Source organism: Fragaria vesca, linkage group LG3 (genome assembly GCF_000184155.1).
Source record: "Fragaria vesca subsp. vesca linkage group LG3, FraVesHawaii_1.0, whole genome shotgun sequence".
In the NCBI taxonomy this organism is placed as follows: Eukaryota; Viridiplantae; Streptophyta; class Magnoliopsida; order Rosales; family Rosaceae; genus Fragaria; species Fragaria vesca.
This window is the reverse complement of record NC_020493.1, coordinates 22797083-22814820: the sequence shown is the minus strand read 5'-3', so window position 1 is coordinate 22814820 and position 17738 is coordinate 22797083. Positions and strand designations below refer to the sequence as shown.

At 38.5% G+C, this 17738-nt stretch overlaps 3 protein-coding genes across 3 annotated transcripts; 2 read left to right on the top strand and 1 right to left on the bottom strand.

Annotated features, from left to right (window-relative positions):
* Positions 1-498: 498 nt before the first annotated feature.
* On the bottom strand, positions 499-3642 carry LOC101298691 (heat shock cognate protein 80-like). The gene is made up of 3 exons (XM_004294852.1): positions 3427-3642; positions 2604-2745; positions 499-2496 (listed from the first exon to the last, which is right to left on the bottom strand). The coding sequence occupies exons 1-3, from the start codon at positions 3547-3549 to the stop codon at positions 668-670; spliced, it is 2094 nt and encodes a 697-aa protein (XP_004294900.1). The 5' UTR covers positions 3550-3642; the 3' UTR covers positions 499-667.
* A 1288-nt stretch (positions 3643-4930) lies between these two features.
* LOC101294644 (peptidyl-prolyl cis-trans isomerase FKBP16-1, chloroplastic-like) lies at positions 4931-7000 on the top strand. The gene is made up of 8 exons (XM_004296083.1): positions 4931-4989; positions 5145-5321; positions 5421-5455; positions 5822-5915; positions 6023-6083; positions 6185-6230; positions 6640-6710; positions 6923-7000. The coding sequence occupies exons 1-8, from the start codon at positions 4931-4933 to the stop codon at positions 6998-7000; spliced, it is 621 nt and encodes a 206-aa protein (XP_004296131.1).
* An 899-nt stretch (positions 7001-7899) lies between these two features.
* LOC101300036 lies at positions 7900-13774 on the top strand. Its single transcript, XM_004294857.1, has 8 exons — positions 7900-8356; positions 8490-8558; positions 8754-9275; positions 9608-9763; positions 11764-11832; positions 11988-12035; positions 12143-12591; positions 13046-13774. Exons 1-8 carry the CDS (start codon positions 8008-8010, stop codon positions 13658-13660), a joined length of 2277 nt encoding a protein of 758 aa, XP_004294905.1. The 5' UTR covers positions 7900-8007; the 3' UTR covers positions 13661-13774.
* The last annotated feature ends 3964 nt before the right edge of the window (positions 13775-17738 follow it).

Below are 17738 nucleotides of genomic sequence, written 5' to 3'. Positions count from 1 at the left end.
TAAGCTGAAGCGTCTATAGTTATCAAAATGACATCTCCACATCTTCAACAACTGGAATTGCCAGGAAGCAAAAAGTGTACATTTTCAGATTCCCATTGCGAACCAGAATCCGATAATTAGACGACTACAACAGTTTCCTTGTGAGTTCATTATAGGCAAATTCATGATTAGCAACCTTCCGTTGAATTGGAAGTGATGCAATAGTCAATTCGGTAGAGCTTAAACCCTAACACAACTCCACAACAAATCCGGACAACTTCAGGGTCAGGTTCTCCTGCCTGCACTACTGTCAATAAAACCTAACAAGTACCTCTATACTCAGAAGTCTCAAACAGTGTTAACTTGTTCAACCATCAACGACATTATTAAGGGAAGCACAGACGGCTTTTTTCACTTGTAAAGACTACCAAAATATATGATCAACAACTCAAAGAAACATGGAACCAAGAATTAAAAGAACATTGATACAAAAAAAAAAAAATTAAAAGAACAGAATATAGGAGATTAATTGGTACCGAAATGCATTGAAAATAATAATATCCGATAACAAACCCCATCCGAAACTAGCCAAAATATTGTTCAAGGTAAAATTAAAAAGAGCAAAGATAAAAAGAAAATCACTACTACGCAAAAAAGCAAACATCTACTGCTGGGTCAGGTCTCCTGTTTAGTCAACTTCCTCCATCTTGCTCTCTGCTTCTGCATCAATATCCTCCAGTGGAGGCATGTCAGCATCACCTTCAACGGCATCATCATCAATACTCAGTCCAAGCTTCAACATCCTGTGGATCCTGTTGCCAAAGGTGTTGGGGTCGTCAAGGCTGAACCCAGAGGTGAGCAGGGCAGTCTCAAAGAGAAGGAGCACAAGGTCCTTCACTGACTTGTCATTCTTGTCTGCATCAGCCCTCTTTCTGAGCTCCTCCATGATTGGGTTCTCGGGGTTGATCTCCATGGTCTTCTTGGAAGACATGTAACCAGCCATGCTGTTATCCCTCAAAGCCTGGGCTTTCATGATCCTTTCCATGTTGGCAGTCCACCCATACTCACCAGTCACCAAACAGCAGGGAGAATCAACCACACGGTCAGACACCACAACCTTCTCAACACGATCACCCAACACATCCTTGACAACCTTGCAGAGCCCCTCAAACTTCTCCTTCAACTCTTCCTTCTTCTTTGCCTCATCCTCAGTCTCGTCAAGCTTGAGACCTTCCTTGGTGGCAGAGACGAGCTTTTTGCCCTCATACTCCTTGAGCTGACCAACTGCATACTCATCAATAGCATCAACCATGAACAGAACCTCGTATCCCTTCTTCTTAAGCTTCTCAAGGAAAGGAGAGTTCTCAACAGCCTTCTTGCTTTCACCAGTGATGTAGTAGATGTCTTGCTGGCCCTCCTTCATCCTTGTGACGTAGTCCTTAAGGCTGGTCATCTCATCACCGCTCTTGGTTGAGTGGTACCTCAACAAATCAGCAAGCTTAGTCTTGTTCTGGGAGTCCTCGTGGATTCCAAGCTTGAGATTCTTGGAGAAAGACTCATAGAACTTGTTGTAGTCTTCCTTGTTCTCAGAAATCTCAGTGAACATCTCGATACACTTCTTCACCAAGTTCTTGCGGATGACCTTCAAGATCTTGTTCTGCTGCAACATCTCTCTGGAAATGTTGAGGGGAAGATCCTCAGAGTCAACAATACCCTTCACAAAACCAAGGTACTCAGGGATCAACTCCTCACAGTTGTCCATGATAAAGACACGGCGGACATAGAGCTTGATGTTGTTGGGCTTCTTCCTGGTGTCGAAGAGATCGAATGGTGCCCTCTTGGGAACAAAGAGGATGGCCTTGAATTCCAGCTGACCCTCAACTGAGAAGTGCTTGACAGAAAGGTGCTCTTCCCAGTCATTGGTAAGACTCTTGTAGAATGCTGAGTACTCTTCCTTGTTGATCTCTTCTGGCTTCCTCATCCAGATAGGCTTTTGCTTGTTCACCAAAGACCATTCGTGAGAAATCTCCTGAATTTTCTTCTTTTTCTTCTCCTCCTTTTCCTTCTCTTCATCAACTTCCTCCACCTTTCCTTCCTCTTCCTTCTTTTCTTCTTCATCCTCATCATCAGAGATCTCCTTCTCAGTGGTCTTCTCAATCCACAATGAAATAGGGTAGCTGATGAACTCGGAGTGCTTCTTGATCAAATCCTTGAGCCTGCGCTCTTCAAGGTACTCAAGTTGGTCCTCCTTCAGGTGAAGGCAGATCTTGGTACCCCTGCCAAGAGGCTCACCAGAGTCCCTGGTCACTGTGAAAGATCCTCCAGCCTGAGACTCCCAGATGTACTGCTCGTCATCATTGTGCTTGGTGGTGACGATGACCTTCTCGGCAACAAGATAGGCAGAGTAGAAACCAACACCAAACTGACCAATCATGCTAACGTCAGCACCAGCAGCCAAGGCTTCCATGAATTCCTTGGTTCCTGACCTTGCAATGGTACCAAGGTTGTTCACCAAATCTGAAAACAGAAATTAAGCAAACACATTAGTATCGCATCATCAATTTCAGTATCCCAAAAACATAAAACTAAAACAAACATGTAAAATCAAAAGCAGAGCAACTTACCAGCCTTGGTCATTCCAATACCACTGTCAATAATGGTCAATGTGTTGTTGGTCTTGTCGGGGATAATGTGGATGAAGAGCTCTGGCTGAGACTCAAGCTTGCTCTTATCGGTCAAGCTCTCAAATCTAATCTTGTCAAGAGCCTGCATAAATAGAACATCATACATCAACAAACGCACTCCATTGAAACTAAAAGGCACAAACTCAAGAAAAATCGACACACTTAAATAAACACACCGCTCACAACTTAACAATCGTATTCACAATCAATACAAAACAAATTAAAAGCATCCACCGGTAACTATGCACCATATCAACTCCATATCAAAGTTGACATAAACAGGTAAACGAAACTATGTGTCTGCACAATGAAGACATGTATAAAATACGATTGATCATGATTAACATTGAGCCCAAAGCATGTTACACACCAATCCGAAACCCCTGAATAAAAAACAAAACCCTAAACCCCCAAATCAGTAATAATTACTAAAACTAATCAATCCACTATTAATCATCAAAATCAAAACCCACTCGATTCTGATTCCACAACAACAGCTAAACAACTACAAAAATCATCATCCTATTTCCATTATCAACTTTTAACTAATCCACAGATTGATTACTCTTTTAATATTGCAAAACTATCATAAACCCTAGAATCAAGCCTAAAGAGTCCAGATCTCTACTAATCCAACACCAATCGTCAACAAAAACCAGTACTCAAACGCAATCAAAATCCAAACAATCAAACAATCAATAAACACTAGATCAAATACTGATTCCAAATCCAGAATAACAATCAACGGCTGAAGAAGACTCACATCGGAGGCATTGCTGATAAGCTCACGGAGAAAGATCTCCTTGTTGCTGTAGAAGGTGTTGATGATCAAGCTGAGGAGCTGGTTGATCTCCGCCTGGAAGGCAAACGTCTCGGTGTCCGCCATCGCCGCTCTCGGAAATTTTTAGGGTTTCGGGAGCAGATCTAGGGTTTTACAGAGACGAAGAGGAAGAAGAAGAAGACGAAGACGAAGTGGGTCTTTGAGAATGAGTGAGGCGATGGCTTTTATAGTGGACTCTCTCTAACTAGGGTTTCTAGATCCTTCTGTTTGCCAATTAATTTGGATATGATTTTTCTATTACTTTTGGTGCCACGTGGAAAATCTAGATTGTTCGTAAGGTTGGGAGAGAGGGGGGTTTTGGGCCTTTGATTGGCCTAAAGAGAGAAAAGGACACGGCCTAATGAGAAAAAAGGAAAATATTTGCAAGTTGCTATGAAATTTTGAATGGTTCTTTTTCCTTATTTTTGGCCTTTTCTTTTCTTTTGATTGAAGGAAAGAATATTGCAATTTCCACGAGCTTTCAATCATTGTTCGTATAGTTTGTTTGTATTTCAATCTTTACCGTGTAAATACAATTTCTTCAAAAGATGTATCTAAGATAAAATATATATATATATATATATTGTTTGGAAAGAACGACAATAACATATGTAATATTAGAAGCGTCATTCGAAGATTTGCTTGCACGAGTTTTCGCTAACATAGTGAGCCTGGTGAAAGAAAACATAAGTTGTGATTTGCAACTAAGTTTTAATGAAACATTTTCATAAATTAACCAAGCTATGTCAACCCTACTTTTGAAAACATGATGGATGACACATAAAGCCACAAATTCGTATTTTTTGAGTATAACATCTATATTTATATTCTTATATAACTTAATCAAAGCTTCAACCATTGTAAGGTAATCTAGTGGTTCTTGGCTTCTTGCCTAGTTAAGTATGCTCCCCAACCTAGATTTGAATCACAATACTGTCAAAAGTGGCTAAGGGAGAGGCTACAATACTCTGCTGGCTGTCCGGGCCCTAGCGGATTAATCATTGGATCTAGAAAACCTTTAGAATACCACGATTTTGAATAAGAAAAAAAAAAAAACTTAAGCAAAGCTCCTAAGAACATCTCAAAAAGAGAAATTCTCATAAGAAGAAGAAAAGAACTAATTTGTGAGGCAATTACAATATAATTCAAATATACAAAACGATGAAAAAAAAAATCCGCTTCAACTTGTGGGTAGGTGACGATGAACGAAATGAAAAATAAAAATCTGCTTCCATCTCATGGATCATTGAATCATATGTACCCGTTGACTGACTTGACTCGGAGGACCTGTCTTATCCGGGTCGGGTCCAAAGCCAAGAGAGCCCATGGAGTGTAACGTGCACCCTCAAACACATTAACATAACTCTCCCTCACTTCTCAAGCTTCAACGTTTCAGGTCTCTCTTTATCCATTCATCTCCAAATTCTTCAACTCTCCCATCAACCAAATGGAAACTCTCTCATTTCCAAGCTTGCTTCAACTCCCATGTTCTCCCAAGAATCCAAGGTAAACTCTCCTATCAACTTTGAAATGCATTCAATGTACTAAACCAAATGACATATGATCACCCTTGAAATATTTCTTATAGAATTGCATTGATCACCCATAAACATTGGTTTCAATTCTGGGAATAATTATTGATTATGTTACTGTGTGTATAGAGTTTTTGTAGATAAAGAAGCAGGCAAGAACACTGTGGCTGCTAAGAACTTGCATGAAGGATTTCCGAAAAGATTGCCAAGGAGGCTGCTTTTGCAGTTCATGGGGTTCTTCCCAATTCTATCACATCCTGTTTTGGCTGCTCCAATGCCGGAGATGAAGGAACCTGAAGTGATTCCGTAAGATTTTGTATGTGGGCTTTTGTTTGTTTCCCTTTGTAGTTAAAATGTTGATGAGTCTCTTATGCGATATATGTTTCAAAAATTTGAAGCTTCCAGGACATTGAAGCTTCCCAGTGGTGTGAGGATCCAAGGTACAGAATTTATAAGATTCCATATAATGCTTACTCAATAAGAATTTTGGCTGTAGTTGGCAGTTTTTAAACTTGGGGAACAGCTTCAGTGAATATTCAGTAGTACCAATGTCTACATTGCCTTGACAGGACTTAGATTTCATTTTGCTCAGACTTGCAATACCATATGAAACTATTATGATATGTAAGTTGATATTACCGGGACTGTAGCTGTTGGTAATCTGAGCTCCCAGTTTTGAAAACCTGGTGTGTGGAGTGGAATCACATTCCTGTTTCATGAATTGCATCATTTGAACAAGGCAGCTTGCTGGCCTTCTGTGATTTGGTCAGCTTGAGTAACATTAATCCGGGGTTTCCTTTTCCTAGAGATTGTTGAAGGGCAAGGACCAGCAGCCACCGAAGGAGATCTAGTTGAAATTAACTATGTATGCCGCCGCACAAATGGCTACTTTGTTCATAGGTAGAAAACTAAATCATGTATTGTGTTCCATGTGTGAGCAATGTCATTTGGAATGGTCTTCTTTCTAGCTCTTCAACTTTTCTCACTAGCAATGTGTTCTGATGTAGCACCGTTGATCAATTCAGTGGAGAAAGCACACCTGTGAGACTTCCTTTGGATGAAAAACAGGTTATTTCTTGTTTCATTGTAACATTTTGGATTCTTAAGAATAGTAGGATTCTAGACTTCATTTTAAAATGCCGTCATGCGTTACATATCTGCTTATTCAGATTATAAAAGGTTTGGAGGAGGTTCTGGTTGGCATGAAAATTGGAGGTGTGTTCTAACTCTTTTGGTTACAATTTTAAGAGTTGCGGTATCTAGTGCTATTTTCTTACGCTTTTCATAATTGGGAATAGGGTAACAAAAAATAAAACTATAGAATTTATGACTTGCACCTGATTATTTTCTAGTCTATTCAATAGACTCTATTTCTTTATTTCTCGTATCTAGTCATTTCTGTTGGACTAATAATTTACTCTTGATTCCTCTTATTGCTAGGTCAGGTAACTCAGGTTCTTTGAAACAATATGTATCTTATTATGTTGGTGATATGTTTCTAAAATTGAAAAGATATTGAAAAACCATTAGGCTGGGCTTGTGATCTGTTTTGTTTTACTTACTGACTTATAGAGTACTATGATAACCAAGAAACGAAGCATAGTACTAATATTAAGCTTTTCAGGAAAGAGAAGAGCTTTGATACCTCCTTCTGTGGGATATACAAATGAAAGCTTACAACCAATTCCTGAAGAGGTAAACTTGTCAATTCATGATACATTACCACAACTTTGTTGTTTAAAGTTCTCTTTCTTGGCCTGTCACTCATTTAGAACTTAGAAGCCTCTTCTTCATTTTCTTTCCCTTTGGCCATAAGGCCCATAAAGTCTATAATGTTGTTGGACAAATAGTTTTCAGTTTTCATGCCCCCAGATTGAAGTAATACCAAGTTGATTTGTTGGTTTCAGTTCGGCCCTCGACGCAGCCTCATGTCTCATGTAAATGAACCTTTGATATTTGAGGTGCAGCTCTTGAAGCTACTATAAATTTATCATCAGTATATGTACTCGATCACTTATAAAGTTGTACCAAATACTGTAACATTTTACACCCGAGTGATCGATTAGAAAATCCCTTCAGTTGTTGACCATGCTTTAGGCATTATATAGTTCCCTGCCGCTGCCTACTGGATGCAGGTATGTCTTAGAAGGCACATTAGGCTCTAAGAAATCATTCTATGGACTATTATGATGCACGTGTATCATGATCCATTTCTTTTGATTTGTTCGACTCTTTCAGCTCCATTTGGGACGAATAGTGCAAACTAGCTAGGAAGCTAACTAATCTAACTCTCAATTCATAACCAATCTGACTCTCCGATTATGATTTTTAAGCTGATGACGTTTTGTTTATATCGTCATCAACCTAAACTTTGAGAAAAGACCTAGCTAGCATAGAAAATGACTGAAAATTAATATGGTTTGTTAATTTGATCACATCTTGTTTGATTTAAAGAAAAATACTAGAAAACGTGTATCATAGGATTCATAGCCAAAGCTAAATGCATCAAGAAGAGCGGGGACCTATCACAGATTTGCGGAACAGAACTGGCATAGAAAAAAAAAAAAAAAAAAAAGAAAAGAAAACTGTAAGTGTAAAACCTCATGGCCTGGATGCAGGTTCAATAATTAGAAGCAGGCGTAGTTTCATGGTCAACTTTGGGAACATGCCTGGATCGGTAGACGCGTGGAGCTCCATATATATTACTAATGCTCATCGTATGCCCAGCTGTAATACGTCTACGTGAGCATCTTCTATCTTGGTCATTTTTTATCCTTTGTTTTTTTTTTTTTAATCGCGATCTCCGGTCTTGTGAATCTGCAGATATATAGCACCGATAGCAGCTGATGAATTTTACAAACAAGCTAGCTACTCGCAGCTTGTTCGATCAAGATTCTCAATTCAGGGTAAGCTAGATACTTCAATTCGATTTATTTTCTTTGAGTATTGCTTGCTATTCCACATAATCTAGCTCGATGAAAACTGACTTCATATGAAATTTGACAGAGGGAGCATGGCAGCAGCTAGAGTTGTCCCCAGTGCAAATACTATTCTTGAAGTTCTGAACCTATACAACTATGAAGATTGGAGTCGTCGGGTCAGAATCTACTTAAAGGCTGAGGGTCTTTGGGAGGTTGTCAAGGCCACGGCTGAAACTCCCAATAAGGAAGACACTGATGAATATAGGGGTTGGAAGAAGAAGAACGCCAAGGCTCATCATGCAATCCAAAACTCCTGTGGAACTGATGTATTTGGTTTCATCCGTGACAGTAGGACAGCCAAGGATGCGTGGGCTACATTGGCAAAAATGTTCAAACCAGTTCCAGCATCTAATAATACAGGTAATTAATTCGAAATTTATTTGTCTTGCATACTTGTAACAATTTCTATACCAAAAATAAAATAAAATTCCAGTTGAATAAATGATAAATTGATGTTCCCATTTAGCACTAAGAGTAACAGTTCCATTTTCAGACGAGGGATCTGATGGACTACAGCTGAAAGACTTGGAGATAAAAGAAGTAACTGAAGTGGAAGTTAAAGGTAATATATAGACGGACCTTTTCTTTTTATTTATTTTTGGCTGGAACAGTATTTATGATAGAGTTGTTTATTGGGAGAGTTGTTATATTTTTTGTTGGCTCTGCAACTGTTATTTTCATATTTTATGGGAAACAAGAAAAGATTATTATTTGTATTAGGATTAGACAACTAAATAAATTAGAGTGACTTTGGCAGTGGATGGGCAGAGGAACATATATGAACCTTTCTTCAAATGCTTGGAGGATGGTTATTCTTCGACGTCTGGATTTTCTCGTGAGGAGGACGTGCTCGAATTTCTTAAACAACATCCCGAGACGGTAAGAGAAAGACATCCATCGTCCGGCATGCCAGCTCTTCACTTGTCACTCTCAAGGAGTGAAAATGAAGAGATAGCAAAAAGGATGGTGCAGTTGATGACAGCTGATGAATTGGAAATACTGGATCCTTCTGGTCGTACAGCTCTTTCTTATGGTGTAGACGCGAGATACAATGAAATATCGGTTGCAGTAGCTAAATGCATGGTTGAAAAGAATGAGAGATTACTAAGTATTGTGGATCCTTCTACCAATATGATTCCACTTGTTCGGGCTCATCAAGTTGGTGCTAGAAGAGACGTGCGTGTGCGTGCCTATTTGTTTTCTGTCACTCCACTCGACACTATGTGCGTTCATCAAGCGGCCCAACTGATTTCTCTTTGTTTAAAACAAGGAAATTTGGGTAAGAGTTTTAGATATTACTCCTTGTATCTTATTTATTAGTGACTCACACCACAACATTAATAGTAAGCAACAGTCACACATATGAGTGTCTCGATCATCCACAATACACACACATATGACATGAGTATGATTTTTTTTCCCTCATACCCACCCATACTCACTAATACCTTCATTTTACAGAGGTATCAGGGAATATGGGAATATGTGTGTATTGTTGGAATATGGTTCTGAAAAACCACACATATATGTAACTGTTACTTACTATTAATGTTGTGGTGTCAATCAATATATTTCAAATAATGCTAACTTTATGCTTTCATTCTACTATAGAAATTCCTATGCATTTGCTTAATCGCTACCCGAGCTTGGGAATCACAGAGGACTTGAGCGGGCAATCTCCGCTGTATACATTAGCTGGATGTGATTTTATTACTGCAGAGAAGTTCATAGAGACGTTCACATTCAGGGAAAGAATAATTTATGACCGTAAGTAGCTTCTGCATTTTGTACTCATTTTGACCGAAGAGTATTTTACAATATCAGCTCTGACTATCATTTATTTATGTAATTACACCGTAACTACCTAATCAATAAATATAGATAAGTGAAATTTGCACTCTCTAAATTGTAATTCATACTCATTTTACTTTTTTTGTCACAGTAAAGGCAAAATTGAAGTTATTAAAAAATGAATACATAGACTGTGGATTGTAAAATAAAAAATGTGGAATTCACAAAACTTTCGAGTACATGCGTATATAACTATTTAGTCAGTAATATAATAATTTATTTTCAACCAAAACAAATAAATAAACTTTTTATTGTGGTTTCTTTTATCCTTTGGTCTTACTCTCCCCACTGCCATCCCTAACGACTATAACAAATTAGCCATGTCCCAATCAGGTCATGTTAGGCGACTATACAACAACCTAAATGTAACTACCCTGGGATTAAGCACTAGTAACGAAGGTAACCAAGGAAATGTCAGATTCGGAAAGTAACAAGGATGACATTATGTAGAGACACCGTTGAGATCTCAAGTACGAGCCTAAAAGTGAGCGGGCCTAATAGTAAACCCCCAAGGAACAAAACCCGAGCCCAGGCCAAAAAAACCAATAGTAGATCTCCTAAAATAACTCCTTCGAATTGTCGTTAAAAAATAATAATAATAAAATAAACTCCTTTGAATCACAAGCATTGATATCAAAACCTAGGGAAGACATTCTTCCATTGCATTCAACAAACACGCAACAAAATCAATTACTCACATCATAATCCAAACCCAGATCATGAATCAAAAGCTTAGATTTGCTTAGATCTAATAAGGCCTCGGCGGTGATGGTCTAATGGATCGTGTTTGCGGAAGGTAGCATCGGCGATGGGATAAGCGGCTCCTTCATCGGTGACGGCATTGACGGCGGAACCGACTTTTGGGCTTAGATTGCTCCCTAGAATGTCGAATTATTCCCTAGTGCTTCCAATTTGAAATCTTCGCTTCCACCGCAATTCTAAAACTAAGTTTGCTGGAATCACGTTTTATAGCGCTCCCACCACGATTGTCTCCCGTTTTTGCTTCGAAAGCGTGAATCGTGAGTGCCCTCGCGCTTCCATGCTTCCTAGCCCATAACCTTTTAATGTTGTCTGTTAAACTACTTAACCAACCAACTGGTTGGTTGGTTCCTATCTAAAGCGGAGCCCCACTTTGAAATTAAAGTGTGAGGCTCCTTATTTGGATTACTTTTCTGTCATGTTTTCACATCTTTACCGTTCAGTGTCTAGATACTAGTGTGTTGATCATCTCTACAAAATTTCGTTCAATTTGGAGATCATTTGGGTACCAAATCCGATGAAATGAATTAAAAGAACAAAATATGTTCAAACAAAACCGTTCATGTAAATCATGATTATAGAAGCTCAAATGATCTAAATCATGATTATACACATATACCAGGTCTTTTCATATACAAACCTCCTTATATATTTAAAAGGTACGGATTTCCTTAATTGACATACTTTTCGATCATATTTTCGCATTTCAACCGTATATCTTTTGGGTATATATGAGTAGATCATTACTACAAAATTTCAGCCAAATTGATAATAATTAAGGTGTTCAAAACTGTGAATTACACAAACGGTTCGGGTTGAACATATTTAGTTCGCTCATTGTAATCATATAGGTTTGATATATTAACGATCACTGATTTAGCTGAAATCTTGCATAGATGATTATGTCATATATATCTAAATATTAATTGACTATGATCGAAAAATCTGACCGAAAAATGGTTATATTGGCAAATTCCGTACATTTTGAATAAATAAAGATGTTTGAACCTGATAAAAGGCTGTATGTATGTGTGTGCGCGTGTATAGACTATTCTTTATTTTTTTGGTTACAATATATAGACTATTTTAGGTTTGCTTTGAAATGTTTTTTGAGCATGAATATTATTTTATTTTATTATTTTCGTGCATCTGTGCAGACGTAAGTAACGTACCACCAATTAATGCTCCTGGTGTTGAGGATAATCGTTCTGGTTTTGAAGACCAAGGTAACTGACAGCGGGAATCTCACCGAAGTTCCATTTTGGCTTTTATTAATGTTTGGGTTTTTAGTAGTAGTGTACAAAAATCAATAATTAGTTTCATATATTTTGCAGTTGATTACAGCTACTCGATCTTGACTTTGTTTCATAAACTTGTGTAGGTATGAGTAGTTTATTGAGACTAGCAGTCAATCCCTTCGGTATATGTGGTACATTCATTTTCCCTCTAATAATTTATTTTTTGTTACATGATTCTCATTTGATTTGTTTAACATGTGGTTAATCATATCTTTTGTTTGTAACGTCAACCCTGTAGGAAACGACGACGATTGGATTCGTGAACAGAAAATCTTACATGTCCAATCCCTTACTCTTCTAGATCGCATATGCGACGCCATAAGAAATAAAAATGTTGCAGAAATGCAAGAAAATAACGCCTTGAGAAAAGCAATTTTTCGAGCAGCAGAAACGGAAAATGTTGAATTTCTTAGGCGTATGTTTAAAGCAAATGAAAGGATTGCAGAAATTACTAATGGAAAAGACAGGACCGTGTTACAATATGCAGCTGATTATCGTCTAGAAAAAGTTTATAACCTTATACATGAGTTGGATTTCTGGAACGCAATAGACATATGCAAAAGGAAAGACAAATTTGACAACAATATGCTACATATAGTGGGAAGTTTTCCCTCACACGCCCAAGCTGGAATTGGTCATATTCGAGGTGCAGCACTGCAAATGCAGAGAGAGGTTCAATGGTACACGGTTAGATTCTTTTGTCTCTATAACTCTATCTATAGACTCTACTTCCTAATCCTAATGATGACAAGTCAACAAACTATAAGTTATAAGGGTTTGGGACACTTTATCATCACTGTTAATTGATTTTGGATGTGAACCCTACACTATTTTATCATGGTATCAGAGCGGGTTAGCCCAATGACCACACAAACTCCACGTTACCTAAAAAATTGTCCACGTGTATGGCTTGAAAATTCGCTACATGTGCAAAGGCATGTTGAGATGTGGATCCCACATCGGGAATATGAGACATTGCTCATAGATTTATAAGAGAGAATTTTTTTTGAAAAAAAAAAAAAGAAAAAAAAAGCTAGTGAGAATTAAGAAATACATCTATATGTTTAAACTTGATTTTGGTTGGATGAAATGCAGGAGGTGTCTGCATGTTTAAACTTGATTTTAGTTGGATGAAATGCAGGAGGTGTTTGTGCTTACGCCATGGCAAGGTAAAGAGATAAATAAAACGGACCAACTGCAACCATCTGAAGTGTTTGCCAAGTATCATAAAGACTTGATGAAAGAGGGAGAGAATTCTATGAAAGAAACTGCAACTTCTTGTACTGTCGTGGGTGCTCTGATTGTGACCATGATGTTTGCAGCCGCATTCACAATTCCTGGAGGCAACAATGGAGATACAGGTTTTCCCATATTTTCAAATGAAAAGGCCTTTATGATTTTTATGGTTTCTGATGCTATATCACTCTTTTCTTCCACGACTTCAGTCATGATATTTTTAGGAATCCTTACATCACGCTACAAAATGACTGATTTCGTCAAATCATTGCCTTCAAAAATGATAGCAGGTCTTTTTACACTTTTTCTCTCCGTTGCTACTATGACGATTGCTTTTTCTGCTGCCTTGTATATGATGCTTGATGGAAAACCATGGATTATTGTTCCAGTTGTTTTACTTTCCAGTGTCCCAATTGCATCGTTTGTATGGATGCAATTTCCATTCTTTGTTGAGATTTTCGTTTCTACTTACGGAAAAAGTATATTTGCTAAGGGTTTCAGAAAGAGAATGATAGTGTGATTATTATTCGAAATATCTGGTTTTGTAATGGGAAGACGTTTATACGTGGTTGAATGATGGATACAACATTTTATATTGAGAATAAACACTAGCCAGCACGTTACTACTCTATCATATTCATCATGTCAAATTCTGTATTTGTGTTTTTTTTTTTTTAATATTTTTTGAGAATCAATTGCTTTTCAAAATACCTTATGAGAAGATCTGCTAATGGACACTGATTGAACAAATTGAAAGGTGAATGATCATTATATCCTAATTGATCGATCTCCAGCTGATTTTTATCCTGACTGTGATCGAGTGATGACATATATTGCTTTGATCCATGCCAACTGATACAGAGGTTCCATCTTATAGAGGCACCGTCATCGAGATAAAAGCTTATTCAACAAAATCACTTTCAGCAGAAGCACTTCATAATCCCGACTAAAGCAACTTTCAGTATCTAAAGTCTATGAAAAAAAATCGAGGTCATGATAAAAACAATGGAAAAATACGAACCTGAACAAGATCAAGCTTTGGGGGCGAACTGGACCAACTGGTGTTATTGACAACATCGTAATTGTAAAAAATGGTTTTTTTCTTTAGCTTGCTGTTCTAAAAGAAATCATTCTATATGGATTATTGTGATGCAGGTGTATCATGATATATTACTTTTAATTTGTTCAACTCTTTCAGGGCTATTATTGGGATGAATAGTGTAAACTAGCTAGCAAACTAACTGAATTTGACTCTCAATTCATCACCAAATCTGACTCTCTGATTGTGAATTTTAAGCTCGCGCGCAAGTCGTAAAACTGATGACGATCTGTTTATGTATGTCGTCATCAACCTCAACTTTGAGAAAGGACTTGACATAGAAAATGACTGAAAATTTATATGGTTTGTTAATTTGTCATGGCAGGTGGAATCACATGAACAAGCTGGATGATTTCTTGTCATCACGTACAACTTGTTTGATTTTAATTTATTGTAATCACAACTTGTAAAAACCTCTATCTTGATTTCTATGAATGATATTAGTAGTAATAGTAGGGATCGAGCCCTTTTATAATAAGGACAATTAAGTCGAAGATTTTCTAATTAACGGTGTATGACACTCACTTTTCGATCACATTTTGACATCTTAACTGTTTAGTCTTTAAGCCTATATAAATAGATCATTTGTACAAATTTCAGCCAAATTAAATAGCGATCATTAAGGAATTGAACTTGATCAAATTAATGGACGAATGAAATCTTTATGATTGTATTGAGATAATGAGCATGTTCTTATTCTTTCTCTTTTTCCACACTTTTTTTTGTCTCAGTCTTTAGTCTAGTGGCCAAGTCTTTCTTCAATTGCTAATTCATTATTAACTAATTAATAGACCTAATTAACCGCAAAAAAGAAAAAAGAAAACAAAATTATCGATCTATAAAACCAGAAGTTTGCAGATTTGAATCAGCACAATGCAGCTGTGGAATTCACAAACTACTCGCAGTCTTTCAATCGAGTCATCCAGGTAATAAGCTAGATTGCTATGATACTTCAATGTGTTCGATTAATTATTTTTCAGCAATGCTTTCTTTTCGTATCCAACATGGACTCACCTTAGTTCATTGGAAATATGACAGGGTGAGCATGGCAGCTGCTAGAGGTGTCCCCAATGCTATTCTTGTAGTTCTGAACCTAAACAACTATGAAGAATGGAGTATTCAGGTCAAAACCTGCTTAATGGCTGAGGGTCTTTGGGACGTTGTCGGAGCCACGGCTGAGACTCCCAATCAGGAACACACCGGCGAAGGTGAATTTAGGGATTGGAGGAAGAACTCCCAGGCTCTTCATGCAATCCAAAGCTCTTTTGGTTAATTATATAGAAATCCATCTGAAAAATTTTCTCTTATATAACTATATAAGTCCATCTAAACATTTTTAGTCAAATAAGTCCAGTCCACTAAAGTCCAGCCCAAATGTTCTTCTTATATATATGAGTCATTTCCACGAACACAAAACAAAAGCCCTCGCTAGGTCTCCTCAAGAACCCTAATTAAAAGACAAATATGACAATGCAGTGGTCGGAGATATGCGACCGATTCTGTGGCCGGAGTATCAGCAAATACCTGTCTTCTTGTTTCTCTCCCGATGAGACAGACACACCGGCGCCGCCAAAGAAGGATAATTGGTTTTTGTACTTGACGACGCCCCAACTTATATGTCGTCTAAACATTGATGAGTTCTGCAAAACAAGCTCTGAGTCGACGCCTTTGCAATTTGAATGCTTGTATGAAGTCAATCATAACTATCGTCGTGGTGACGACGACGAAGACGGTTGTGAGGGGGATCATCATCCATGTGGAATTTCCTTATACGGAACACACACACTTGTGGGTTCCAAACTGTACATCTCGGTCATCTCCTATGATCGGTGTTCCGGTTATCCAGTGACTTATTGCTTTGATCCAACTGATCCGGAGGGTCCATCTGTTCGCCGATGCGATGAGGGTTCCATTCCCGAGGTTGTGAGTTACACAGGCAACAATAGAGTACTCTATGTTCCAGTAAACGTTGATGCTGATTATGCTTCTATCGAATTCAACGGCTTTCTAATTGGCTTACCTCGCGATCGTTTTGGAACAAGGCTTCTTGCTTATCGGTGGGATTCGAATGGAGTCCGAAGGCTGTATCGTGTACTACATGAGCTTGATGGGATATTCTGCCCTTTTTTAGACTCAGATTATTTTTCAATGGGTAAATGTGACGGTGGCCGGATGTGGTTAGTGTACCTTGGAAAAGATGTAACGGAATCTTGCTGTACGCGTGTAGCAGTGTTTCGAGTTTCCGTTGTTTACACCCAAATTAATATTTTATTAGACAGTAATTGTTTAGGTAAATATTAATTAAATTCATGATCCACGTCATACCGGCGAGCCTAAAATATTGAGTTTATGGCCCACCAACGAAGTCAGGCGAGCTGAGTAGCAGAGTTCACATGAAGTGTACTGGCTTCGCGTAGAAGATTGAGCGAGGCGAGATGCCTTCGCGCGGGAAGACTTCGCCAGGAGAAGTTTTCTATTCTTTAATCACATGTATGCAAGTGTATGTACTCTCTATGCATGGCGAAGGAAAATGCTTGCAGCTACAGTGGAGGCGAGATGCATGCGAAGAGGTTGCATGCGACAGAATTGCTACCTCGCGAAGTGGGTTGCAAAGTCAAAGGTTGCATGCGAGATGGATTATGGGCGCGCGAGTCAAAGTTTGCATGGGATATGAGTTTGGAAGGGAGTGGTGCATTAAAGTTGGTATAGACGTGAAGCATATGATTACTCCTAATTCTAGTTGATTAAGGAGATATACATGCAAGCTGTGCATATCTGCTTTGCATACACGTCCAGAGTTATAGTATTTCAATTGAAGAAGGAGACAATTATCCATGCTTGGCTTGAAGGACAACACGTGCATGTGTTGCTTGCATGAGAAGGGGTTGGTTCTATTCCTTAATCATGTGTGCATGATACGTATGCACATCTAACAAGATAAGCTTAGAAGGCCTTTAGGTCTCCAGTAAGTGATTTAAATCGTCTACACCGTATTTATCGTTGAAGACTCCTACAAGTCTTTGACATGCTTTGGGCCAATACATGTGGCCCTAAATAGCTCTATATAAGAGAGATCGAGGATCTGGTTTAGCACTACACAAAACACAACAAACAATACAACAACTCAACTCTACAAAATACAATACAATTCTCGACCTAGTCGAACCTCAGACGCTCCCCGGAGCTTTCCTTTCGTTTCCCCGTACGCTCTCCGGAGCTTTCTCTTTTTTCCTCTCCTTCCCAATTGAAGCTCTGCTCGATCCTACGTCGAGTATCGATATTGTGACGCTCAGGCGGACTACTGTAAGTCCTTGCCCAGTACGCAAGGCGAATCTGAAGAACCCTGCGGTGGAGTTGGTGCTCTCTCCATCCTCAGTAGCTTGATTAGAAGCAGAAGGCTAAGCGCACCCCGCTACTACAACCACTACATTCCGCGTCCGCGCGGTGGCACGCCCGCAACAACTAAAAGAGACTTTGCACGCCCAGACTTACTGGTGTG

What these genes read in the sequence shown, in the direction of transcription:
- LOC101298691 (XM_004294852.1), bottom strand. Translation starts at nt 3,549, where the DNA reads ATGGCGGACACCGAGACGTTTGCCTTCCAGGCGGAGATCAACCAGCTC. An exon ending in TTATCAGCAATGCCTCCGAT is followed by an intron (nt 2,746 to 3,426) that starts GTGAGTCTTCTT and finishes CTATTTATGCAG; the next exon opens with GCTCTTGACAAGATTAGATT. An exon ending in TATTGGAATGACCAAGGCTG is followed by an intron (nt 2,497 to 2,603) that starts GTAAGTTGCTCT and finishes TTCTGTTTTCAG; the next exon opens with ATTTGGTGAACAACCTTGGT.
- LOC101294644 (XM_004296083.1), top strand. Translation starts at nt 4,931, where the DNA reads ATGGAAACTCTCTCATTTCCAAGCTTGCTTCAACTCCCATGTTCTCCC. An exon ending in AATGGCTACTTTGTTCATAG is followed by an intron (nt 5,916 to 6,022) that starts GTAGAAAACTAA and finishes GTTCTGATGTAG; the next exon opens with CACCGTTGATCAATTCAGTG. An exon ending in GGTTGGCATGAAAATTGGAG is followed by an intron (nt 6,231 to 6,639) that starts GTGTGTTCTAAC and finishes TAAGCTTTTCAG; the next exon opens with GAAAGAGAAGAGCTTTGATA.
- LOC101300036 (XM_004294857.1), top strand. Translation starts at nt 8,008, where the DNA reads ATGAAATTTGACAGAGGGAGCATGGCAGCAGCTAGAGTTGTCCCCAGT. An exon ending in TCCAGCATCTAATAATACAG is followed by an intron (nt 8,357 to 8,489) that starts GTAATTAATTCG and finishes TTCCATTTTCAG; the next exon opens with ACGAGGGATCTGATGGACTA. An exon ending in AACTGAAGTGGAAGTTAAAG is followed by an intron (nt 8,559 to 8,753) that starts GTAATATATAGA and finishes TGACTTTGGCAG; the next exon opens with TGGATGGGCAGAGGAACATA.